The sequence below is a fragment of the Aspergillus clavatus genome, genomic scaffold, assembly GCF_000002715.2.
Source record: "Aspergillus clavatus NRRL 1 1099423829798 genomic scaffold, whole genome shotgun sequence".
Taxonomy (NCBI): Eukaryota; Fungi; Ascomycota; class Eurotiomycetes; order Eurotiales; family Aspergillaceae; genus Aspergillus; species Aspergillus clavatus.
In genome coordinates, this window is record NW_001517101.1 from 1,455,741 (window position 1) to 1,481,405 (window position 25,665).

At 50.0% G+C, this 25,665-nt stretch overlaps 8 protein-coding genes across 8 annotated transcripts, besides 8 other annotated features; 2 read left to right on the forward strand and 6 right to left on the reverse strand.

Moving 5' to 3' along the window:
* Nucleotides 1-427: 427 nt before the first annotated feature.
* ACLA_092360 (leucine-rich repeat domain-containing protein) lies at nt 428-2,086 on the reverse strand (the record flags this gene model as incomplete). Its single annotated transcript, XM_001272963.1, has 2 exons — nt 428-1,394; nt 1,452-2,086. The coding sequence occupies 2 exons, from the start codon at nt 2,084-2,086 to the stop codon at nt 428-430; spliced, it is 1,602 nt and encodes a 533-aa protein (XP_001272964.1).
* Nucleotides 1,997-2,016: a microsatellite.
* Nucleotides 2,087-3,284: 1,198 nt separating the features above from the next.
* ACLA_092370 (uncharacterized protein) lies at nt 3,285-3,641 on the reverse strand (the record flags this gene model as incomplete). Its single annotated transcript, XM_001272964.1, has 1 exon — nt 3,285-3,641. One exon carries the CDS (start codon nt 3,639-3,641, stop codon nt 3,285-3,287), a length of 357 nt encoding a protein of 118 aa, XP_001272965.1.
* Nucleotides 3,642-3,933: 292 nt separating this feature from the next.
* Nucleotides 3,934-3,960: a microsatellite.
* A 2,707-nt stretch (nt 3,961-6,667) lies between these two features.
* ACLA_092380 (MGR2/ROMO1 family protein) lies at nt 6,668-7,323 on the reverse strand (the record flags this gene model as incomplete). Its single annotated transcript, XM_001272965.1, has 5 exons — nt 6,668-6,791; nt 6,915-7,005; nt 7,062-7,091; nt 7,159-7,185; nt 7,269-7,323. The coding sequence occupies 5 exons, from the start codon at nt 7,321-7,323 to the stop codon at nt 6,668-6,670; spliced, it is 327 nt and encodes a 108-aa protein (XP_001272966.1).
* Nucleotides 7,324-8,271: 948 nt separating this feature from the next.
* Nucleotides 8,272-10,570, forward strand: ACLA_092390 (putative cytoplasm to vacuole targeting Vps64; the record flags this gene model as incomplete). The annotated part of the gene is made up of 2 exons (XM_001272966.1): nt 8,272-9,390; nt 9,452-10,570. 2 exons carry the CDS (start codon nt 8,272-8,274, stop codon nt 10,568-10,570), a joined length of 2,238 nt encoding a protein of 745 aa, XP_001272967.1.
* A 1,281-nt stretch (nt 10,571-11,851) lies between these two features.
* ACLA_092400 (ribonuclease P subunit p20 family protein) lies at nt 11,852-12,689 on the reverse strand (the record flags this gene model as incomplete). The annotated part of the gene is made up of 2 exons (XM_001272967.1): nt 11,852-12,516; nt 12,617-12,689. 2 exons carry the CDS (start codon nt 12,687-12,689, stop codon nt 11,852-11,854), a joined length of 738 nt encoding a protein of 245 aa, XP_001272968.1.
* Nucleotides 12,545-12,569: a microsatellite.
* Nucleotides 12,545-12,570: a microsatellite.
* A 675-nt stretch (nt 12,690-13,364) lies between the features above and the next one.
* Nucleotides 13,365-13,392: a microsatellite.
* A 782-nt stretch (nt 13,393-14,174) lies between these two features.
* ACLA_092410 (uncharacterized protein) lies at nt 14,175-14,750 on the reverse strand (the record flags this gene model as incomplete). Its single annotated transcript, XM_001272968.1, has 1 exon — nt 14,175-14,750. One exon carries the CDS (start codon nt 14,748-14,750, stop codon nt 14,175-14,177), a length of 576 nt encoding a protein of 191 aa, XP_001272969.1.
* A 1,631-nt stretch (nt 14,751-16,381) lies between these two features.
* On the forward strand, nt 16,382-19,022 carry ACLA_092420 (FAD-dependent oxidoreductase; the record flags this gene model as incomplete). Its single annotated transcript, XM_001272969.1, has 6 exons — nt 16,382-16,689; nt 16,750-17,024; nt 17,074-17,444; nt 17,500-18,007; nt 18,077-18,242; nt 18,299-19,022. The coding sequence occupies 6 exons, from the start codon at nt 16,382-16,384 to the stop codon at nt 19,020-19,022; spliced, it is 2,352 nt and encodes a 783-aa protein (XP_001272970.1).
* Nucleotides 19,023-19,989: 967 nt separating this feature from the next.
* Nucleotides 19,990-21,652, reverse strand: ACLA_092430 (protein kinase domain protein; the record flags this gene model as incomplete). Its single annotated transcript, XM_001272970.1, has 5 exons — nt 19,990-20,177; nt 20,269-20,434; nt 20,496-20,794; nt 20,862-21,190; nt 21,243-21,652. 5 exons carry the CDS (start codon nt 21,650-21,652, stop codon nt 19,990-19,992), a joined length of 1,392 nt encoding a protein of 463 aa, XP_001272971.1.
* A 2,147-nt stretch (nt 21,653-23,799) lies between these two features.
* Nucleotides 23,800-23,821: a microsatellite.
* An 893-nt stretch (nt 23,822-24,714) lies between these two features.
* Nucleotides 24,715-24,737: a microsatellite.
* A 309-nt stretch (nt 24,738-25,046) lies between these two features.
* Nucleotides 25,047-25,077: a microsatellite.
* Nucleotides 25,078-25,665: the final 588 nt, after the last annotated feature.

Sequence of the window (25,665 nt, forward strand, 5' to 3'; positions counted from 1 at the left end):
GGTTATTAGGGATGGAGGCTACGTGTTGCAGCAGAGGGGAAGCAGTGCATGTCAGGCTGTGGATTATTGATTCTTTCAATTGTATCTGTCCATATATTAAAGAAGTATTTAATCAAGAAACCGTCTATAGGAGATTATTGTGAGATACGTCTAGTCCGGAATGTTCGTAATAGCGGCTCACAACATTGAGAATTCAGTAGGACCGCTAGAGACTGCTTGATCGATCACTCATACCTAAGACGTATCCGATCCTCTGGGCAAATTTATACACCACCCGCATCCCCAGGCGGTTAGAGGGGCAACAATGCGCCGAAATATGTACAGCACACACCCAGGGTAATAGTCTATACAACAAAACGCCCTCAAAGCACGAAAAAAAAAATGCATCTTCCCCACGCTAAATTCGACAATGAACCATGCAGGATCACTATGACGATGACAACTCCCCTTGAGCTTGTGCCGCCGTTCTTGCAGCCTCCGGGACGCACGCCCAGCTGCACCCGACTCTGCGGAACGGCAGGGGCCGCAATTGCTCGCCCGAACCACGCGGGCCCTTGAGCCCGTTCTCGTACGTACTGCAGTCCCACCATTCGATCCACTCGGTGCGTGAAATGACGAAGCTGCGGTGGCAGATCGAGCAGCTCCGACCACCGGCGTTTCGGACGCCTCGCGCCTGCCGCAGAAGGCGAAGCATGAGTTCTGGATAGTCGGCCATTTCGGAATCGGAGATCTGGTCAAAGTAGGCCGACTGGCTGAATGCAAGGAGCGAGACTTCGCGCAGAGACGGCACACGGGACGATGCACGGTCTGGGGAAAGCATCGGTATGCTGCCGGGTTGTCCGTCCGCAATAGGGATTCCTTCCATATTGAAGCGACGGACCGGGCCCGTGGCTACGTGGATGGGGGCCCATGCTTCCTCTGGTGCTGGGCCCTCGTAATCACACGACTTCAGGGCTTCCTCGGGGGACGATGTATCGCTACCATCGAGGGTATACCAGTTTGCAACCTCTACTTCGTTGATCTGCAGGAGAGGGTTGGGCTGGACTATGAGATGCTTGAGATCACCCTTTTTGATCAACCATAACAGCTCCCAGGGCAGGCATTGCAGGCGGTTGACCGAGAGGTTGACCTCTTGCAGCATTGTCAGTCGTCGGATAGCGGGTGGGATTTCAGTCAGCTTGTTGTTACGCAGGCTGAGAACCCGTAGGCACTTCAGTTCAAACAGCTCGCCCGAGACTGCGGTGAGCGCATTGCCAGCGAGAAACAACCGCAGGAAGGGATGTAGAGCGCTGTATCCCTCTTCCGAGATCGGAGGCTCAATGATGGAGGGCAGCTTGGTCAGATGCTGAAGAGGAAGCAGCAAGCCAGGGGGAATCATCCTCAGAACCCCACCACTGTAAACGTTAGAGTACCATCCCATACAGAAAGCAACTGACAGGGAGCGCACCCACCTCAAGTCCACGCTATCCTGCCCCTTCTCCAAACAATCATGGATGATCGTCCGCGCGAGCTGGTGCTCCCTCGGCTCCTCCACCTTTCGAAATGCTCCTCCCCGCTGCTGCACGGTCGCGTGCTGCGATCCCCAAGCACCAGCGTTCGAATCACCCACTGCACTCTGCACATCATTCCCAAGAATAGTCGCCGTCGCCGTCGAACCTTTCATATTCTTCGCCAATTCCTCCCCCCACGCCAACGCATCCTTAGACGGCAGAAGCGACTCCGCAAATGACTCATCGCTCCCCATCCACACACCACTATCCACAAGCCGTTTATCCTTGAAATCCGCCCTCTTCCGCTTCGGATCAACCACGGTCTCTCCCCACCAGGTGCCCCGGTATCGCCTCTTCCGACCCGCTGCCGAAGCGACGGGACCATTGTAGTTTTCCAGCCCGGACGCGGGGATATCATCGCTGGAGAAGAGCGCCGGATCGCTGGACGGCTGGCTCGATCGGTCGTCGAACCGCGAGAGCCGATATGTCTTTTTCAACGATGAGCCGGTGGTGGTGGTGGTGGTGGCGTGGGATCGCGTCGCGGGCGAGCGATGGCGGATGCGTCGCGGCGGGGGCAGGGGGACTTCGTTGTCCATTTTGACGGGGATTTTTTTTTGTCGTCGTCTTCTCGGAATGCGGTATGCGTTTTGTGGATATTATCGATTTTGAGTTTTTTTATCTTAATATTTGACGTTGAGGTTGCGGCGCGTGGACGTACTCTGTAAACTAGTGGGGGAAGGAATTCGCGACGTCAACAGACGCAGATCAGCCCGCAGGATGCAATGTAGAAGTAGAACTCTCAGGCGATCTCAGCATGATGGCGCTCAATGACGCCCGATCCGCGCCAGAGCCATGATGACTGGAGGAATGTGGAGGTGCCAATGAGAAAGTGACCGAGGGAAAAAATTAGGAATAGGAGAGCTTTTCTTCAATTCCCAGAGCTGGGCAGTTGACGGGTTACCCGAAATGGCGCACGCGTTCGCCTGCCACGCGCTGATTAGTTAAGCAGAGCTTGGATGAGATTGATTATGTAGTATGTACCACTATTACTACTATTGTATTTGTATCCACTCCACCTTGCATGTCTATCTGGATTCTGGAATCTTGATCATCTGGAGAGTATCGAGATAATTAGATGTCGAACTCCTACTCCACTGAGATCGACAAACCTGGGGTTTGGGGTCGAATTCTTGATGCTCATGTCCGCCAGATATTGATGCGTTCTGCTGAACGGCGCCGATTCAAACTACATGAATGAACCTATGGCGGAAATGCTCTCCAACGGATCTGACCAGCAACTTTGATAATCTGATTGATTTTCGATGGCCTATTTACTACGGTATGTGCAAGAATATCCTCCAAGCTCAACAAACCACCTTCGCGCGTCCAAACGTAACTGAAACTCCGTGAATCGTAACCGGATCACCCCGGTAGACATCAAGGAGGGCAAAACACCGTCAACTCATGATGAAGAAGTCGTAAAAAGGGGGTATATGAATTCAAAGCACCTCCACCTCCTGCTTCATTCCTCCAATCGTAGGCAAATCCGAAGGGGAGTGTGCGAAATAAAAGTATAGAAGAAAAAAGATATATAAAACGAAGATCTTCTGATCTTGGTCCTGCGCTGTCACTTGCGCGCGAGGAGAAAAAAAGAGAGAGAGAAAAAAAAAGAAAAAAAGAGGCCGAAGTCGATAGACAGCCATTCGCAAACGGTGAAGAACGACGAGTGGGAGAAGTTCCCAGTTGTACCAGACTTGTCCAGGTTGCGAACGTCACTCCAATCCATGGAAGCAATTACAGCGCAGCGCCAAGGAACAGGGCGACAGAACCGGCGACAAGCGCAACGGGCATGCGCACATCGACAATGCTTCCTGCACCGGAGTGGGTGACGGTGGAAGGAGACGGGGTACTCGAACTGGCAGGAGTGGTCGCAGCAGCACCGCTGCTGGCTGCCCAGCTGCTGGAGGGAGTCGCAGAGCTCGAAGGAACCACGTAGGAGCTCACGCTAGCAGAGCTTCCAGGGGTTTCCGAGTTGACGCGGACCAGCGTCCTGGTGATGGTGTGGGTGAAGGTCGAAGTAACGGTCTCTGCGGCGACAAGCTGGGTCGCGGCCAGGCAGAGGACCGACGAGACAAGAGCGCTAACCTTCATGTTGACTGAGGAGAGTGTTGATGGGGGGCACGCGACAGTGATAAGAGTTGACAACAAGGTGTGTTCACGGTGAGACTGGAACCAGCACAGGGGACGAGACAATGAGAAGGCGCAAGGATTGAGCAGGCTCGATATGTCAGGGTGTGAGAAGAATGACTGGATACTCAGATCGAGACTAGGTACGCGAACGAGTGAGCGTCGTAAGTCAGGAAGCAAAGGAAGTTTGTAATAGTAAGGAACGTGGGGAGAGCGCTGCTCAATATGGGATGGCCTGGGGAGCGAAAGGGAAAGAGAGAGAGACGGGAGAGAGACGGGAGAGAAAAGAATGTCAAACAACGAACGTGTGGAAGGGAGGATTTATGAAGGAGAACAACAATAGATTAATAGCCCAACAGGGGCATCCATATTAATCTTAGTTGATTATTTACCAACACGAGAGCGTGTGTGTTGTGCAGCCGGCCTTGGGAATCCGTCCAGGACTCCAGAACTCCAGTCGCAAGGGGGGCATCCAAGGCGACTCGCGCTATTTCTCAAGGTACACTAGACTACTGTGCAAAGTTTTTCATTGTGATGGTTTTCCTATTGGATCTGGGATCGCCATGATCATGACTGGACTTGAGGGTCGACTGCCGTCGACTGTTCAGGACTCCAGATGTCCAGACCCTAGACTGACAAGGAAAATACTTTCTCTTTTCCTAGGATCACTACCGAATCAAGCAGACTGCGATGGATCAAGAAGAAGGCGAACCAACCATGATCGAACAGAGAGGCGAGCTCATCGTCACACTCACGGCTGGTGAGTTGGCGCTGGTAGAGGTATTTCTGCAGTCGTTGACTTGACGATGGCCGGAATGATGCGATCCACGGACCACAAGCCATCTCATTTCGTTTTGTTTTTCTTTTCTGCATGGCACTAAAAAGCCTAAACAAAATTAACCCAAGAATCGCCCCCAGGAACGCCCGGAATCAGACCCATTGATTCGCTGTGGGAAGCTTGGGACTTTGGGACCTAGTCAGGCACGGCAAGTCAGGTTCGCAACCTCAGGCATCGTTAAATTAGATGGACCCTCGGGGCGTTCTTGGACTCTTGGGTGCTTTAATGAGCTTCATGAAAGGATGGAGGACGATTTCCAGTGATCAGAGAGAAAAAGAAAAACTTGAAATCATTGCAAATTCATGTTGATGATCATGGTCTTCAAATCTCATCTGAATTCTTTGCCTTTATTATGATGATGATGATGATGTTCTTCTTCAAGACTCATGGCGCATTCTCCCAACTTGTTTCACTCAGCATGTCGCACCTTCACAGTCTGCTCCGTAGATTGGATTGATTATGATCCATTCAGGTAAGTCTCGCGGCAATCCTCGTATTTTCCCTTTTTCGTCTCCTCGCCTCTTGCAGCTTTGCCTCTGTTGGACCGGCGAATCGCCGCACTGGACGGAGTACAAAAGCTATCTAGACTCCAATATTCGCCTAATGGCAAATTTCGGAGCAAAAAAGTCTCGACTAATCAAGCCGTTCACGAATGACGAAGTGTCCCTCAGTCGCTCATCCCCGTCGCTGATCACTTGTGTAGTCGGTCTTCAGTCATCACTTGCCAGTTGCCAGTAGTAAAACTGAAAGGAAATCCAGTAATCCACCTGTGCGGCTGTTCCTGAAAATCCAGACAAGACCCACGGGAACGGTGGCCCCAAATCCCGTTAATACATACTACCAAACCGTCTACCAACAGAACTACTTCTACTACTACTAATTACTCACAAGTCACAGTAGTGTTGTTGGCGAGCCCACCAGGGCTGAATCACATGGCGCAGTTTGGGGCTTGCTGGCCTGAGGCGACGGTCAGTGGCGCATTTACCAGCAAGACATACTCTGTACATACGCTAGGTAGGATCCAGTCTGACATGAGCCATCTCAGATCCGAGGTGAATCAATGAGCATTCTTATATATGTGTTAGATACTTCAATCAGATATCGAGCCCATCGCTTGTCTTATGATGTATCTGACTGTGGTCCCCTGAGACCCAGATGCTGTGATCGCCCTGACCAAAGATATATCGATCACTGAGTCACCTACTCAGTGATTCACCCACAGTCTCATGCCCTTGTTCATCCAACAGCAAGAGCATGATGGCCCATTCCCTGTATGCATGTCAGAGTGACTCTGCATATACCTGTGCCTTATCTCCCTGCACTTCTCGTCAGCGCTCAATGCAACTGGTTTGCCAGCTGCCAACTGTCAGGTAGAATCGAAATCCCCATGTCATGGGGAGAGTTGGTGGTGCAGCAATAGTGACTCTCATCATCGACAGAAGTAAGAAGGATTGTCAATGACTCAGCGTGCACTTGAGGACTCGTCTATGCAACTGATCATCTATGGAATCTGTGAAAACGTTGAAAATACATGGCAAAGGGCTCGTGGACATCGCTGGGAGAGCTGACTGCTATCTCTCCTCCTTAGATCCCAAGACATTCGAGCTATGTTGAGTACCTACTGGTCATATTCTTGGAGCTGCTGAGTGCTCATCGAACAGTATCTGTCAATGATCTCCTGTCGCAGACAACCCCGCTCGGATCTGGGTTGTGCATATCGCGCACGATCTGCAGCTTTCCCCCTTATGATCCAAGAGATTCTGAACGTAGACACGATGACCATACACGTACCGCCTCGAATATGCCGTCGGGAGTTGCTATTCGACAGTGAACCTTGATCTGGCCAGTAAATTGGCATTTCGTCAATCTCTCATTAAATGATTACCCCTTGATTTAACGCCAGAAAATAGTGCATCACTGGAGACTTATTCGACCTGACTCGGCGTCCAATGTCCCCGTGTTATATACATTATGTAGGGAGATCGTCCCCGTTGTCACTCCACAACTATTGAGTTGCGATAGTTACACACCGGTCTCTGTCCCTGTCGTACGCACTTCCCATCCCGGTTGTTAATATTGTACAAGTCGTCCCCGAAGGTCGTAAAGTATCTCTCCCCAGCATTGGCCTCTGCATGAACAAGTCTTGTTTTCTCTACTGGCGCATAGGTCGTAGAGGTGACTGGCGAGGGAGCATCATAGGGGGTCCGCGAGCACGCAGCCAGGCGTCATTGTGAGGTCCTTCAGTACGGATGACGCTTCCGATGGACATGAAAAGACTAATTGCCACACGCAGAACGATTAGTACGTGATGCCACACTCGGGAAACTTATCACCTCCTCTCATAGATAAGTGTAGAGCAGAACAGCATATAATAGACACCCTGGGAACGGCGAGCTTACCCAAAAGTGGCGCCCGAACCAAGCATGTATTTCCCCAATGTCCGCATCACACCATTAGGCCCAGCACCGTACTGGAAGATGGTAACAGTTCCTAGGATTGCATGAGACTCTCGTTCACCTATGCCGACACACTTATAGAAGACAAACCAATGATAAAACCCATGATACCACCCACGGCTGCACATATCGGAATTCTAATCAGCGGAAAGGTCTCGTGTGAAAGGACGACCTCGATGCGACTCACTTGAACCCATCATAGCGCCCATTTTCACTGTAAAAAGGTTAGTTCATCGTTTGCTCATAAAGCAACCGTATCGATTCGCTGATGCCGAGTGGGCAGTCCTTGATACTCACTTTTATCGAAGGTAGAGGGGCCGTGGCCCTGGGGAGGAGCTGCAACAACAGGCATGTTTAAAGCGAAGGACTAGATCTCGAGTACCCCAGAAGTGATGTTTGCAATACGCAAGTCCTGAATTTTACAGCAGGTCTTCAAGCGTCTTGGATGGTGAGCTTGAACTGAACCAGTTGCGCTGGAAGCTTCCAACGGTCACTCCATTTACCACCCGCGGCCCCATTCCGTCAAATGCACGTGACCCGAGCCGACCTGAGCTGCGCTAGCTACGAAGTTGGGTATTTATTACATAATGGGCACGTGTGCTGTGCACGTGATTGAGGGCCTGAGGCTTCCAGACGACCGTAAACTGACCTCCTCGCCCGCTACACTGTGTGTCCACTCTAGGAGATTTTGTCCCCGGAGCTTTCAGCTTTTCCCGCGTCGAAACAACGCTGTCTGGGCGGCCTAAAAAGCCTGTACAGGGCGGGAGTTCTGTCTCGTGCCTCCTTCCTTCCCCTTGGACGGCGTCCCCTAACAACCCGGTCGCTCACTCGGATCGGACCACGATTCCTCCATCCTCCTTGACTCGGACGCTCCCACTGTCTCACATCCATACTTGATCCTGTCCTTGCTCGCTGGAACCGACTTCGAAAGGTACGTTTTAAATAGCAGACCTTGGAGAAATATATCGCATCGACTTTTCCCTTTTATTTTGGCTTGAAAAAGGGTGGCAGAAGTGTGCTGGGATCCTCTAGACAAAGCTAACGTGACCCTCTCTCCTCACAGTTGACTGGAATCAAGGACTATTAGTGCTTTTGATCGCGCCGGCCCTCGCATCCACGCTCAACATTATTTCATCTACCTAATCGTCATCATCAACATCCGCAAGCGATTTGCATATCTCATTTCTCATAAATACCTTTGGTCTTTATTCAAGTCTTTGTCGGACGGAACGCCCATGCGATAGGACGACATTGACAACTGGAGCCCCGAAACATAGACACTTGGGAATTCTCCTTCTCCATGACTGCTGTTGCATCACCACCCAGTGTGCAAGAGGGTCCTCGCTTGGGATGGTACGACTCTGGTAAAGGAGGACAAGGAGCTCTGTCTTCAATGAACGACGAAGTGTCACGGATGTTCATACCCCGGAAGACGATCCATAGGTCCAACTCCTCATCGTCTTTGGGATCCAATTCTTCAACATCGACAGTAAACGCGGTCCCCCAGAACGCTCATGCCGTGCAGAGCAACAATATCGAATCCGGCACCTGGTCTACCAAGAAGAAGCCATCCAGGAGCATCTGGCCCAGCTCCAAGGCGGAACCAGCCACCGGAGTAAGCACCGCGCGCACTCAGGCGATGCCTGCATTCTCTTCCGGGGCTGGCGCTGCCTCTGCCATGTCCGCTCTCCATCAGCCTTCGTCAATTGTCCCGTCGCAGCACATGTTACAGCCTTCACAACAGAATGGCGTTCGCGCTGGGAGCGCGCCATCCGCGGAGCCGCCTGCGATTTTGACGCTACTGCCCATGAACGGTACCTTTGAGAAAAAACAGATCAACGTGCCATTCTACCCAGAGGTTCTTCGAATCGGCCGTCAGACTAATGTGAAGACGGTCCCGACTCCCGTGAACGGATACTTTGACTCCAAAGTGCTTTCCCGACAACACGCAGAAATCTGGGCTGACAAAACCGGCAAAATTTGGATTCGTGATGTCAAGTCGTCGAACGGGACCTTTGTTAACGGCCAGCGGCTCTCGCCGGAGAATCGCGAATCGGAGCCCCATGAGCTTCGGGAAAGTGATACCCTGGAGCTGGGCATTGATATCGTCAGCGAAGACCAAAAGACCATTGTACATCACAAGGTCTCTGCTAAGGTCGAACATGCCGGTATCTATGGGAGCATGCCCAATATCTTCGACCTCACTCTTGGGGATTTAGACCCTGCTTCTGGCAATGGATTGCTCCCTTCACCCCTTAGTCAACCCTTGTCGCATCTTCGTGGACGCTCGGGAAGCACAATGAGTAACAGGAGCAATCAAAGTACTGCTAGCAGTCAGATCAGCGCATTACAGCAACAACGGCAAATGAACTACTGGAACTCTCCAATTTCCATTGAACAGATCGTCAGGCGGCTCACGGTATGTCTTCTGATAATTACTTACTTCGCCAGTGGCTGCCGACTAATTCATTTATGTCCAGAGCGAGATGAAGCAGGCTAAACAGCAAGCACAAGACCTTCATCAAACAGACGAGTTTCTCACAACTCTCATGAAACCGGGTCACCAGGAAAAGGAAAAGCCCAGGCACTCACCACCGGACAGTGGTGCCTCCCGTCCAGTTAACGGAAGACCCAAGATGCCACGGGTTGATTCATTCTCACGGTTTTCGGACCCCCCTGCCCCACCACCTCAGCAACCACTCCCTGAGAAACCCGACGCCCTTCCGCGTCCTGGCGCGGAGGCATTTTCTCCTCTTAAACGCTCCGACACGGAGAAACCAAAATTAGCGCCGAGCAGCTCGCCTGTTTCGCGTGAGTCTAGTCAGATTCTATCGCTTATCGAGGCATTATCGTCTGCCAAGCGCGAGCTAGATAGCCAGGGTGCCCGTGTGAAGGAGCTCGAGAACCTGTTGCTACACGAGCGCAATGCTCGCGAGTCTGCAGAGGAAAAGGCTAGGAGCCTCGAATCGCAGGCTAAGGGCATTGACGCTGCACCGATATCCGAGACAATCCCTCTTTCCGAGGAGACCACTCCCAGTGACCAGGTCACACTTGATCAACCCTCAAACGATCACCTACCTCCGCCAGTTCCAGCTGAGGAACCACTCGCCTCCGAGACCCCAACCGAAGCTCAGGCTGATCAACTACAACGTCGCCTGGAGATGATAATGGAAGAAATGGAGGAGATGAAAAAACAGGTCTCGATATTCAGGGATCGAGCGGAGAAGGCTGAAAGCGAGACGGTAGAAACGCGCAAGTCATTGGCGGAGATGATTGAGACCCTGCGGCGTGAGCGTGCGGAACGGAGCGAGACGGTCATCGATTCTTCCATCGACAGAAAGGCCGTCAACGATGAGTTTGTTGCGGCAGCTAAAGACGCGCCTGGTGATGACGACGATGAAATTGAAAAACAGGCACCCCAGGCAGTGGCATCCACGTGTACAAAAGAGGTCAGCGGTTCTGGAACAGCGTTCGCGACGCAGCCATCCAAACCAGATGTTCTGGAGCAGACAAGCCCCTATGCGTCTATGCTTGGGGTCGTTCTCTTGGGGGTTGGTCTCATGGCCTATCTCAACGGGTGGCAGAAGCTGGATAAGTGATGCCTCTTTGCTTTCACGAGATTACATGACCTTGTTCATTGTGGTCCGCCCATCCTCTCACTCTTTCTTTCCTCATCATTTCATATCCATCCTTTTGGCCGTGAGTAGTCACTCCACGGTTTGTTCCTCTCTTTTCTCATGTATACCGGTCACCGGCCATTGACTGGATCTTCTCCACTGGTACTCTGGGGTCTTTGGTGTTTCATACTGTCATCCTTCTCTTGTTTTCCCATTTTGATCTGCGGATATGACCCTGCATAATGTGCATACCCAGTCGTTCTTACATCTCCTGGCTTGTTATAGGAGTCAACCTCATAAGCACCCTGCTGGCCCAGTTACGACTTTCTGGCAGCAGTCGCCATTTCTCATTATTCTATGTTAATGTCTCTTTTCCTTCATGGGCAGAAGCAAGTCGTGTGGGGCTCACCCTCTGTGTATTAGTTCTTTCATAGTAGCATTACCTCCTTGGAGAATTGCAGTCGAAGCGATGATTGATTTGAGTTCTTTCCCTTATAGCTGGACTGCTATTCTATTATCTAACTCAATCATGGTGTGATTCGCAATCCAGCGCTTCCATACTCAGTTTTCTAGTCCAACTTTCTCTGCGACTGTGTCGTCGGAAAATTTGCTTTTGTATGCATAGAGAGAGAGACATTTGTTAATATTCATCAACAGGGCATCTTCAAGCATTCGTTTGGAGTTGTTGTCTGCCATCTGGGCTTTGCAATCTCCGTCAAGCGCCTTTGAGTGTGAATTAAACAGCGCAAACTCCATGTACAAATAGAGAGCATTGACACGTCTCCACAGCCAAGATGGCGTTCCGGGATGTCTACACACACAGCTGGACTGTCGAAACGCAATGCAGCTGAGAGATGTGCGGTTGTCATCAAGCTGGAGAGCAAAGGCCTTGTGATGTTCCGAGTTGTGGTGGTAATGGCGGCGTGGTAGCTTGGCCCGTAATATGTTTAGAACCAACAGAATTAGTGTGATATTAGATCTCACTCATTTGGGGCGAGTGCCATCACTGGAAAGGTATTGCTGCAGAGTCTGGAGCGGAAATTCGACCAGAGGGAGATGATGGCATTTTCCATGGCATGACCTCGCGGTGACGGCGAAGACACATCAGTACTGAGCTTCGTCTTTTCGTCTTAAGGCCGCCAGAAGTATGTGTTGTAGGAAGCATGGGTGCAAATGATCCGCCCAGTGCGTGAATTGGTAACGCAAGATCCGAGCTTAGAGCCCGATTTGGGCAAGCTCCCGGAAGATTGAGCATGCATCTCTTCACTTGAGCGAGATCGCGACCTCAACCATATTGACCCATCGCGTCCGGGTCTCGGGCAGCTCCTCGTCTTCAGTCGGGGCATTCGCAGCGCGCTTCCTCTTCTTCTGCTGCTGCTGCTGCTGTGTCTCTTTCTCCGCAGACGCAGGCGTCGAAGCATGCTGTGCGGTATACTCAGCAGACGCGACAGGTTTCTCGCCGTCTCTCGACTCCGGCAGCGCTTGCTCCTGCTGCTCGCGCGCTCTCTCCGCCTCCTCGATCACCTTCTGCTTCGCCTCCTCATCCTCCACAATATCGTCCACAACCAACACACTCCCCGTCTTCACGCGAACCGCATACTCGGCCTCGCGCTCTTCAAACCACCGGCCCACGCTCAGCGCCTTCTCAATCGCCCGCCCCGTCGCCTTGACAAACACCTCCTCCTTGCTCAGCTGCTCCTGCCCGCGCGCCAGCTGCGCCAACTTCTGCTGCTCCGTCCGCTTGCTGCTCGCCAGGTTGACCGACGCCGTGGCGCGCTTCTCGGCCTGCCGCAGGAGTTTCTGCACGCGCTTGACGGCGCTCATGAAGGGGGATTTGGTCGAGACGTAGACGATTTTCGGGACGGAGGGGCCGGCGTACGGTGATGCGACGGGGGCGTGTGGGATAGGGCGTTTTTGGACTCGGGCGTCTGTGGGTGGTTTGTGTTAGCTATCTCTCTGCCTGCCTGCCTGCCTGCCTGCCTTTTTTTTTCCGTTTCTTGGGGGAGTGGGAGGGGAGGTTGGATGTACGTTTGGGGAGCTTGATCATGTCCTTGTTTTGTTTCTCGAATTGGAGATTCTTCGCCAGGGATGGTTTCGCCATTGTGAAGGCTTGTATTGTGTTAATATTGACACTCGCGATGGGGAGGTGATGTTGGATCTACTGTGTATTGCAAAAGTGACTTCGATGCGCTTGGAGATCATTGGCGGTCTTGGCGCTGTGGGGTCCAGCCAATGGGGCGTTTTGCGCCTACTATGGAGTATAGAGAAATAGAGTCTTATATAACTACAACTATCGGCAAGTAGACGGCAGAGGATGGACTGTTGAACCATCAGCATTATTTCGGTCCCTTTCACGATGGGATTATCCGGTTCGAGTTATCTACATGAACACGAGGATCTAAGATTGAAATGGAAAGGAAAGACCGGAATACTCTAGTGAAAGGACAACCTCCCTCTATCCTAGGTGCGTATCCAGCATACTCTTAGAACTTCCGCAACTGTCATGTTATGTTTATTCTCTAGCAAAACAAATGGCCCCTAGAGGCTTTAGCACGTTCTCGATATGTCCTGCCACCATCACGCGTTCGTTGAGAAGACGAAGGCACCGGAACTTCAAACTGTAGCCCAATCGGCATCGCTGACGCAACGAATTATCACCGAATAGGGCCAGGGTTCAAAACCGTCCTGTTGTGGGGGGGATTGGGGAACTAGAGCATCCACGGTGATCTTGACCATAGTGAGGGGTCGAGCCTCATCGGGGTGAGAAGCCCTCCACCCGAGTTCTGCTGCCGAGTTCTGCTGCCGTATTCTTTGGCTAGGCAGTACCGCCAGTCAGCTGTCTAGCCAATGATGCTGGTTCATCATGACTCAAGCCGGGTCCAGAGGCTCATTGCTAGCCTTTTGTGAAGGTGTGGATTCACGTCCTCGAAGAGAAATGCTGTCGACGGGAGATCTTCGGGTCTTTTCAGTCTCTCTGTATTCTCAAGAATCCAGCTTGAGAAATAGGGTCGAGGCCACCCCGATCGATTCAGCGACTCATAGTACTCTGGCCAGACTCCCCCGGATTCCTTCATCGGAGAATAACAGGGCTGTTGATTCGGGGGCTCCGATGAAGGCGAACAGAGTATGGCCCAATCAGACTTGTGATTGATGCCATTATGCGGTGGGAACCAGGTTGCGTCTTTCGCAGTTGTGGGTACTGGACTTGGTCAATCCGATGGAACTTCCAAAGTCTAATTTCTCGCTGTGATTCTGCTGCATACCTTTCCAGAGTGGTTTGCTCATCAAGAAGAAAACCGGCAGCTCTGGGAGTTTTACGGGTTAAGCATTCAAACAGAATATGGATAGGGATGTGGGTTTTATTATTAATGTATGTCCTCCATATATCTAGTACAGTGTGGTCTGATTATCGTGGTAGTTTATATGAATGTAATAAGAGATAAAAACAGCTCTCGCTTGCTCAAATCGCTTCATCAAGTGTCAAATCGTCGTAGACTTCGTAAATATCAAGTCGCGCTTTCCTCAATGATGATGAGTCAAAAGTTTCAAGGTGCGAGATAATGGTGAGATGAACGGGGTAGGTGGTTCAGTAGACAGTATTGGTCTGTAGGACTGGCGTGAAAGCCCGCCGACCAGACAAGAACAGCATAGATGCATACTCGCGACTTTTGACGAGGAATTTCTTCCTCTTTTCCAGTGCTGGTGGTTGAATGGAGTTGTCTGCTGCAGCAGATACACGGATCAGGGCGGCAGTCTTCTCTGCTTCATCAGAGGCTTGAGGGCCACTCGTAGAACGGCGGCGCATGATCGCCTTGACCGTCTTGGTGACTTGTGTGCAGAGGACAGGCATGTCGGCCTTGCTCCTGTCGTTAGGTGCAAAGTTGGGTCCATCGTTTTCAAAAAAGCTCAGAGGGCTCATCTGCCTTCTGTGTTCTTCTTGAGCTGCCTCGGTGGACTTGAGAAAGACGGCGTGGTGGCCGACGCAGCGACGGAGATTAGGGGCCTGAGAGGAGGCTTCGTGCTTGAGCTTGCCACGTGAAATGGTGGCTATCTTGCAGGGTGCTGTGGCTCTTTGCGCGATTGAAGACATGCGAGTGTTGCAGCGAGAGGCCCGTCGGAAGATCGCTGCAGGTGTAGGAAACACTTCTGTATCTCCCGTCATGGTGATGGATGAAAATGAACAAAGAAATCGCACTATATTTGCGTTTATGATCGTCGTTAGGGGCACAAAGGGACTTAATATTTTGTCCTCTTTGACTCGCACTCTACTCCTCATACGAAGAGAAAGACCGGCGATGACCGAGATCTGGGCATCATTGCTCCACCATGACTAGCTGCTGAACCATGGCCGAGGCAGATCATTCTGTGTGTCAACTGTCGAAACTTGCAGCTCGTAGGCTAGACAGAGAAACGCAACAACTCTATCTGTCTCAAGACCTCTGATTGGTGGTCCCCAGTGAAAATTCATGGTCGAGTATCTTTGGGATTCTGGCACCTAGTATACAACTCTTTCCCGATTGCGAAAGTGCTCTCGCTGTCTCTGCTTCGCGGGTGGCAAGGCTGCGCGAGCAAGTCCCTGATATCATAACTGAAATGTGTTACCGAATGCGGCCGTGATGGCTGAGATACCAGCCCTCCCTTCCAATGTACTCACCTCACCCATTATTATGACAAGTCTGTATTGGCGCACGCTAGAACTTCATATACGTTAGAGACATCAGCAACGGCAAGGAACGCCCAAATGGCCGTTATTGCATTCCATTATTGTTCCCTTGAAAGCAATAGAAACATTTTCGATCATTGTCTCGCAGTACGACCCCCGCTGGTCAAGGTATGAATATATCTAGACTGTGCCGATCTGAAAAGTTCAAGTTTTGTGAATAGACAGGATAAAGGTGGGAAGAAGGCATTCCTTATAAAAGTCGTATCTGAGTAGTAGGATTGTGGCCCTCTGCCACTCATATTGGAATTGTTTTGCTCACCCTTTCTGGGCATCGCCCCAATAGCCCATTCATGTTGAGGCAGTATTATTGCATAATATATGTAACAAAGGCCATCCACGCATCCCCATAAATCGTACCAACAGGGTATGAAGCATTCAATAGTCCATGCTGGAGAAACTACGATGTAATTTCCTCTCACTATATAGATTACGATTACCTATCTATGTCTGAAATTGCAATTAAGCGTATGGTCTATCCATTATAGTCCAACCTTGTCGATCGTAATCCAACTGGCGACATCAGCACATCTTTATCCATACACTCGACTGAGCATCAAATGCGAGTGAAGTCCATATCCCTTTAGGTCATGTCGAAGGCATGGCTCGGTTGGCTAATGAGCGTTCTTAAGGCCCCCCGCCGATCACATTGTTGTTTCAAGGCTAGACGCGGTATCTATGATGTGTCCGATTTGGCCGTCCGTATAGTTGTCATCCTATCCCGTCGTAGTGTTTCGTGACTCCACGTATCTTGAGGCGGGTAAGCCAGGAGCACTTAGTGATATCGCGTGCAGGGATGCCTGAGCCCCAAGTCCTAACGCTCCGGAATCCGGATCGCCAACGTGGTTACTCATCGTACAACCTCGCACAGGATCATTTGTTGAGCAAATTAACTTAGATAATTAGTGAGTCCTCCCGCGGCGTAAGATCATAGCGACTCTTTCTCACTTCTCGTCCACAACGAGCGGCGCTAATTCCATCCTTCAAAAGCTCACTGAGCGGATATTCAAATCCACCTTTGCGAAACGTGTTGTTCCGAGCGAAGAAGCGAAGCAGAGAAAGAATAGCCAAAGATGGACGAAAAGCATCGAGACAGGAGATTCCGAGTCATCATCGTCGGCGGCGCCATCGCCGGTTTGACACTTGCGCATTGTTTGAAACGCGCAAAGATCGACTACGTGCTTCTAGAATCTCGTGACGAGATCGCACCGCAGGTCGGAGCCTCAATTGGACTCAATGCGAATGGATTGCGGATCCTAGATCAGCTGGGTATGTTTGACGACATCCTCGAATGGGCCGAGCCATTGGGCACCAGTTATTACTGGCGAGAGGACGGGTCACTCCTCACCCAAAATGAAGCTATAAAAGACATACAGACGAGGTAGCGTATCCGAAATTGTGCTTGCGGGTCGCAGCAATGAAACTGACCCTATTCTTCGAGACATGGCTATCCCGTGTCATTTCTAGACCGGCAGAGGGTGCTCGCTATCCTCCACGAACATCTGAAGGAGGACAGATCTAGAGTCCTCCTTAGCAAAAGGGTTGTCAAAATCGAAACTTCCGATTCTGGAGCTATGGTACACTGTACCGACGGCAGTCGGTACGCAGGTGACCTCGTTGTAGGTGCTGATGGCATCCAGAGTGTTGTGCGACAGGAGATGTGGCGGCACATGGAGAGCCTTGACCTGAAAGATGTGGTCGAACGTGAACGTGCCAGTGAGTAAAAAACGAATACTAGGGGCTTCTGTACTGACCAGCATTTTAGAGTTAAAAATTGAATATTCTTGCATCTTTGGAATATCTGATGCAACCACCAACCTGACGGTAAGCCAATGTCACCGTACTTGTGCAATGGATTGGTCTTTTCTCTCCGCGGTGGGCAAAGATGGTCGAGTATACTGGTTTGTCTTTATCAAACTGGACCAGACGTATTTGAAGCCCTCGTTTGCCAGATTCAATCGTCAAGACCTGGATGAGACAGTTGCACGTTTCTTGGACAAGCCCATCTCATCGGATGTCTCCTTCGGAGACATTTACCGAAATGCCACATTCGCGACTCATATCCCTATTGAAGAGGCGTTCTTCGACAAATGGGCGTATAAGCGACTTGTATGCATTGGGGATTCGGCTCACAAGGTATGCAGCGCAGGTCTTGCTACTTTTCCCAGAGACAAGCTGATTCATTGACCAGATGACTCCCAACATGGGTCAGGGAGCCAATTGCGCCATTGAGAGCGCTGCCTCCCTTGTCAATCATCTAAGGTCTCTTCTGAAGGTCTCTCCTGTCCCGTCTGCAAGTGATATTAGCAACTGTTTATCCGTCTGGGAGCGGGCCAGACAGCCTCGAGTAAAGAAAATCTGGGCGGCGGCCAATGACCTTACCCGACTGGAATCGTTGGCAACATGGAGGCATAGCTTCTTCACTTTTCACGCCCTCCCACGTTTGAACGATTGGTTGACAGATCAATACTCTACCGTCTTCATTGGATCAGAGAAACTGGAGGGCATTGCATTGCCAAAGAGGGCATTAGGCTGTCCGATTGCCTTTGACAGGAATTACCAGAGATTGCAGGACGAACGTGGTTGGGTTCGGCTTCTGTGGGCTCTGCCATTGGTGATGTGTATTCTCCTGGCACACCATATGATGGGCACGACTGTTAGAGGATTCTTGCCTCATCTTTCTTCCATTCTGGACAGGGGTAAGTGGGAAGCTAAGAACGGAGAGGTGGTAGACTTGAACCGACCGCTTTACCACTGGCATTTCCTAGATGATACCGTTCGTATCATGGTAACTTGTTTTTTGCCGTCGATCACGGGTTCAGACGCAATAGCTCGGCTTCAGATGCTGACGTTCCTCACGGATATTGGGGCTGTCTATGGCATCTGGTTGCTCGACAACTACCGGCGAGGCTACTCTCGCATAGCATCTTTACTGTTTGTGGTTACTCCCCTGCCTTAGGACTTGAGCGCTGACTTTTATTGCTTTGCAGACCGGTTCTTTGTGGTGTAATCTTCCAGTTCCAAGGGATTGGTCTTGTTGCTCCATACTATTATTTGATCGACTTTCTGTTCTCCCCTCTCCTAAGTATCCTTGTTGCGGACCGTCGCGAGATGCGGATTTCCGCCGCAAAGACGTTCCTACCAGTCTTTGTGCTTTTATACTATCCCGTGACATGGGCCAGTTTCTTTTCCGAGACAGTTGCCACGCGACAGTGGATGAACGCCATCTGGCAACTCTTCCCGGTCCTGGTCCCCCTCATTCATTTCCTATTAACGTCAATGGTAGAGGATTCGAGACCCGCAAGCCTCAGTGTGGATCAGCGGGCGGATATGCCGTATGTCCACATCATCTGGGTCTCCCTGGCGGCGATCTCAGGTCTTGTTTTTCAGTATGTGCGATTCTCGGTCCCACCCGGGACTTCGCTATCGGAGATCTTCTACCCCGAGGTAGGGGAGTTCTCTTCGTCGGTGGAGTCATTTTCGGATGGTGTCACCCTGTTCCTCAAGTATGACGAGCTCTTCTCCATGGCCAGCGGGTTCCTGTGGCTACTGCTTTGTTTCCGTGACTTGAAGTTGTATGGGGTCCAAATCTCGCTGCTCAAAGTGGCTGCGTTTCTGGCCGCGATGACATGGGTTGGAGGACCTGGCGCTGCTTTTGCTCTGGGATGGGGATGGCGGGAAATGACACTGACCAACAAGATCCGGCAGTCATGAAAAAAAGCTCTCCCGTAGGATAGCTTGTGGATAGTGCCAGGATTTGGTGGATTTCACATGCCTTTTTTTGTCTTCGGTTGTTTCATCATTTAGAATAGAACGTGAGGGTCGATGTCACCGGTCACCCTTGTATGACGACTATATCATCAGCGAAGTTGTGACTTGTGCATACTGTACTTGTTCAATGAATAGGTTAGTCTGGAATATGATCGATCACACTGTATGATCCCCAAGTCGAAGCTACGCGAGGTCAATCGGCACGATCAGGGGTATTGCGAATTGCGATGGTGAGCGATAGCAATTAATAGCATCTCATATCGTGAAAGACTGCCCATCTCTCCGCTAAAAAGACACTTGTAGTTATCGAGCAGTCGCGTCACCGGCTCCGAGATGTGACCCTGGATTCCTGGCTCTCAAAACAAGCACGATGAGAGCCAAGGAGTGACACAAGACAGGTCTAGCTCCAACCGTTTTCTCGGGATCAAGCTTCAGGCCGAATCAGGCATAACGTGCTAAACTTGTGTCAGATCCCGAGATGGCGAGATGCTAGCTTGTTGCTAGTCGTAGGGCTAGACTAGTTGCTAACTTGCCAGGATCAGCGAAGAATGGCCTCCAGGCTTAGTGACTACCAAGTTACCAACTGAGCAACTACGGCCGCCAAGGCCATTGCTGTTCTTGTTAAGTTGTTATACTGAGTAGACTTAGAGTAGGTGAGCAGTGCTACCCTGAGGTCGCGTGACCTGGGTGAGTGGGTGTGATCGCTCTAACTTGACTCATTACTCCTTATGGCTCGACAAGACGAATAATCCCAAATATAATCTAGGCCCATCGGTTGAGAAATTAATGTAACCCTCAAAAGCGTGGTTTTGGAGGATTTCATCGGTAGTTGCTGTTTGAAGAAGATTACCAGAAACCATATTCACTGCGTAAGCGGCAAGCTTATGCCAGCTGCCTTGTTCACTGGACGTTAGTTTCGGGGGACCTCACCTGTTAACCAAGGGTCCTGCAAGAGCTCTTTGGCAGTTGCTCTTTCCCCTGGTATCCAAGTTAAAGCTCTTCTAATAAATCGAAGGAAGTCCGATTTATTTTCCAGTCGAGTTTCCAGTGCTTCCATTGTCCTGCCATGTGGAATGGGCGCGAGGCCCAGCCAATTTCCTACAAATTTGGTCAGTAAAAAGCCTGACGGCAATAACAATATTCCAATCAATTCTTCCACGCGTATACTTTGTTCGGATGATCGACATACCCTGTTCATCCCAAAACTCGGCTCTCCTCTCCGAATTCTTAGCTAGATAATCAGGAGGGGGTGGGCCCAATGCGGCAATCAGCTGGGCGAGGTGAGCAGCATCATAGAGGTCGCCATCATCATCGCGTGCTGTAAACAGTTTTCTTGGCTCTATAAGATCCCAAGCCTTTATCAATCATGTTAGAAGCTCGCTAGAAAACTGTTAGATACTCCAACCAAGGACGTACCGCAAGGCCAACACTCCAAATATCGACTGGGTAGCTCCAACCTATATAGAGCAATGTTTCCGGGGCTCGATACTCCAGGGGCATTATATCACCCCCGTGTGGGCCTGGGCCAATCCTGGCCTCACCGAAATCAGACAGCAGCATTGGGCCTTCTTTGGGGCGCATCAAGCGAGAGAGATAGATTGTGCGAGCAGATGAAATTAGCTTGCGGGGTACTGGGGATGCGAATTCCTTTTCCTCAAACTTTTGGAAAAGTTGGTTATCGTAGGCACCCAGAAGCAAATTGCCAGGGTGTACATCTGCAGTGTGTTAGCTGTGGAATTTGCACCGATGTCAAAAAGAAGAACAGAAAGACAAGGACAATACCGGTGTGGACGACCTCCCCATGTGTATGCAGAAAGTCCAAAGCCTGAAGAAGCTCGGTTATAGCTCCCCGAACAAAGTCTTCTTCAAACCCTTCCTGGCGGAATACCATCTTCATGTCGCGCAGACTCATTTGGGCGGCCTCAAAGACAAGAACAAGGTGTCTACCGTATACACCAGCGATTTCGAAAGAATCCAGCAGTCTCCGGATATTTCCTTGTCCCCGGTGTAAGTCACCTACCATGCGGCTGGCAATATGACTGTAAACCGGGAGTTCTCGGTGGACCAACGAGGTATGAACATTCACCTTCAACGTGACATATTGATGGTCTCTACCCCCCTTTTTTTTTAGCATAACATAACAAAGATTTCGAGCACACTTACCTCAGGTCGCGGGCTAGCCACGATGTTGATGAAGAGCCAAAACCAAGCTTGGCTACCGCTTGGTAGCGGTTCTGGAACACATCACCAAGTCGAACAGGGTAGAAACGATCAGCTTGATAATCTGGCAACTCCTCCTCTTCGATCAACTGATCAGCACCGATAACTTTGAATCCATTGCTAGGAAATAATGTGGCATTCTCCCAAGTTTCTGATACTCGTGTTCCGCCTGGCGCCCTGGTCGAAAAAGATTTGAACGAAGAGGTGATTGCCGTCCATAGTGGCATTCTTACTCGACAGCGCAAGCAGAGAATACCTTCAATTCGCGTGTTGATACGAATGGCATCAATTGACGGGCCAGGCGGCCAAATGTTTCTGAGAATGAAAATCATTTTGAGTGCTCCTAACAACATAAATGCTTGCTGCCTTTGATATAAGTAGAGCTCAAAAACGACGCGACCGCCTAACGTTGTGTCATGCTGGGCCTCGCCGGAACGGGTGGCCCAGCAGTGCTCGACAGTCGACTCCCCCAAGAATCTTGTACCCTCATATCAAGATGGTGACTTTGCCGGCATTGAAAGCAACTTAACAAATATGTCTGTATCGAAACCCCCGAGGCCAACCAGCCCGCTCCGATGTACTCCTATAAGCTCATAGTGGTCGATTGCCATCCCAAGATCTTCATTCATCTTAATGTGGTCTCTCTAGCACTGTCAACTCGTTCTCTATCCAACTTTTGCATATCTCCCCTCTTATCTGTGGACACAGTCCTTTCTTCACCCAATCTCTACGCAACGTAGTCCTGGTTTCCCCTTCTTAATCCTCCCTCCGTCATTCACACGTGAGCATAACTATATTGGGTTCAGATTTCCAAACTGGCATCCTAACTATCTAGAATGTGCTTTAAATATGTCTACATATTCAAGTGTAGTTGTCGGATGAATAGCATGCTTCTATGCTTTAAAATCCCAAGCTCTGGCGTGAAAGAAAGAAGACAGGCCTTCTCCTAGCCATGCATGCACAGCTCATAATGCCTTAGTCACATAGAATGCACCATGTCTCTCCAAGTAGTATTCGCTTTTAACTTGCTTTTATGCGCATCAGTGGAGTGAGATTCTCTAGTAAGTCTAGCACCCTATCTAGGTGATTACCACGAGGTGAGCGTGCCAACTTTTGTTGCCTATTTTAAGAGCTGAGCTGAGACTGGTGGATCAGTCATGGTGACTTGAATACCTTGATTGAGCATGCAGCATGCATCATCTCTCAGGGAAAGGACGTCTGGAAAAAATGATTCCAGCGCCGTGATGCGTGCCCTCGTGGGTAACATGCATGGCCATCACGTCGAATACGAGCAGCTCTGGATACTATTCGGGAAGTATTCCAGGTTCTGAATAATGAATTGCATCGGAGGATGAAGAAGACGTGGGCTCACTGGGCTGAGGTCTCAAAATCCAGTGTTCGCGCCTCAAAACACCTCGTGCAGCACTTTACAGAAAAAGAAACGAAAAGGAGCTGATGGCTGATTATTCCCTATCAGGGTCATTGACATCAACTGAAGTTGATCCATCGACTGTCAAGGATGATCGACACTCGAAAATGAAAGATCACCAAGGATGACGAAGTACAATGGTAGACGAGTAGCGCGTTCCGGGTGTCGGGGCTCTAAGACCTACATAGTACTACTATGCCCGACGATAGAAATGTTCCATAGATGTGATATTCCGACCATCAGTCCAATCAATGACCTGAGTTATGATAAGGTGTACAAATCAGGAGCTATGGATCTTGGATTGCCTCGTGTGTCGCGATCCAAGACAAGTACGTAGTCACGTACAGGCGACCCACTCACCTCCGCAAGAGGTGAATTAATCAATGGGGCAAGTACTGGGTATACGGAGTAATTCCGACATGGTATTGTGCAGATTTGTTTCAGCGTACTACCTGTGGAGGACGAGGGAGGCCTGCCTTGACTCTTGAGGGATCAATCGGTGGATGTGGATTGTGGGTATGATACAGCAGAAAATTCGTATCCGTAGCATATTGTTCAATAAGGATGGCAGACAAATGCATCATGCAAGATGGCTGCATGGCGGAGAACTCGGATTTCGAGTAGATAGATCCTTGGGACTTGGGAGATGGGCTGAGCCACCCGAGCAAAAGGCCTGGACTCCAAGGAAGGACGGAAGTGTGTTCCTGACTACGGAGTAACTACTGTAGCTGAAGCCTGAACTTGAACCGAGATGGATGACCGGACGACGGAACAACGACGCGCTAGGATGCTGGCGGAATCCAGCACATTATTATTATTGGGGGCCGGTAAGCAGCCTGCCAACCTACTTAGGGGGGCTGTCCTTCCTGACTCCTGTCCAACTGCGATCCACCATCTCCAAGCTTAGCCGATTTGATTTGATCGTCAGACACCCTAGCCTGCGCGGAAATTCGGGAAACAGGAGGTCGAAGTCAAACAGTCCAAAAAGACTAAAATAAAGGACCACAGCAACGGACTTTTGCCCCCTAGCATTCAGATTCTCGCAACGATCGACTGACTGTTCCTCGAGAATTTTTTTTTTTTTTTTTTTTTTAATCCTTTTTCCCACGGAGTGGATCCGTCGAATCTGCATTTCTTGACCGTTAGTCTAGAATTGAGATAGTTAAGACTAGTGGTTGATGGAAATCCGTTGGACTTTCTTGATCAGCTATTTTGATGATTTGATCCCTTCGACCCCAAATGTCCATCATGTGAAAAGGGATCGAGTCGTGGAAAAGACATGAGCGTGTGATGGGTAAAAAATTTTCCTGTTTGTAGATGGATGATTGATCTTCTGTGTCACATTGGACTCGGAAGATAAATGTATGTCGTGAGGTTGATCATACAGGCAACTTGTTCATGCAAGTTGATGTCAGCTTGAAGACTGTTCAAAATGATGCTTTGAGGAAGAGGTTCTACACCATGCAGAAAGAGAAGCTCAAGTGGCAGCATCCACAGATGGGACGGAATCACGGAGGTCGACGGCGAATCCCATGGAACCGGATCACAGATCGAGGAGAACATACTAAAGAAAATAGTCTACTCAGAGTACTGTGTACTGTGTAGAGAATACTTGATGGACGAAAGTGATTGGAGCCCAGTGGCCCGAACCCCCCGATCAGAAACCGACAGTTTTGACTAATGAAGTTGTTCGGAAGCATCAGTTTAGTTTAGTTTAACAGTTAACAACTTAACACGACGAGATGATTGATTGACCTGGTCGGAGGGGCAAAAAAAGTGGGACACTCAGAGACAGTCCAGAAGTCTCGATCATCGGTAGAGGAAGAGTACTGGGAAAAAGAAATGTCATGAAAATCGTCTCCAGACACTAGACAGTCAGTCTAGTTTTGATCTGCTTCTTCTGGTCATTACTAGTATTACTATTAGTATTGACTATGGTCCACCATCTCCCTCGGTCAACCTGAGTCTTCTTTGTTATTCTTGTTTTCTCTCTCTCTCTCTCTCTCTCTTGTTCTGGTGACTCGAAAGCAAAAAAGAAAAAAACAAGAAAAATAATACGGGTCGGCTTCCTTCTCTAACGCCACCACATTCGTTGTTTCCTTCTACTATCCATCTATCTATCTGTCTAGAATCTCGATAGTTAGTTCACTGCATCAGAAATTCATTTCTTTCCTCTTTTCTCTCAAAGCTTGATTCTGGATCTATCCAAAACTTGACAAAGCACCTCATTCCTCGGCTCCTCTTGGCGCACAGATCTTCGAGGTCCGTTTGGCGTTTGCTTTGACAGCTTCCCCATTCGAGCACTATCTATTTGGAAATCTCTCTCTCTCTCCCTCTCTCTTCCTTTCTGTTTTCATTCGATCTTCACTCTATTTCACCTCTCTTGATTTGTCCGACAGCTTTGGGTTGAATTCGAAACAAAGAAGAGTCAAGTGTGAAGTTTAAAAAAGCTAAACTTGCTTTACTACGTACGATCAAACCGTCGGCGAAGATCAAACAAACCGGAACTCCATCCGTTTCCTTCCAGGGACGCCCCTCACGCCGGAGACTCCCCCTCAAGGGATACTGCTGCTCGCATACACCTCTCTCTCTCGTTCTCCCCCCTAGTTCAGCCAATTCCTTGTCCCGGTTGAGTCAATTGTTGTTATCGAGGTGCAGGTTGTGGTATGGAGGCGCACGTTACACACCAGTGATGCCAGCCGTCTTTGCGCCCCGTCTTTTCGGTACTACTTTTTGATTGAATATTCGACCTGCGTCTCAATCACGTCGCACACGCAAACCACCCCTCCCCTAGCCCATACTGTTATACATTTATTTCTTGCAGTATTCGCTTGGGCTTGGAATTACTTTTAAAAGGCGTTCCTACCCCGGTCTTCGATTCGGCACTTCACAACGAACCTCGATTGGCCCTATCATCCACCGATCATCTCTTTCTTT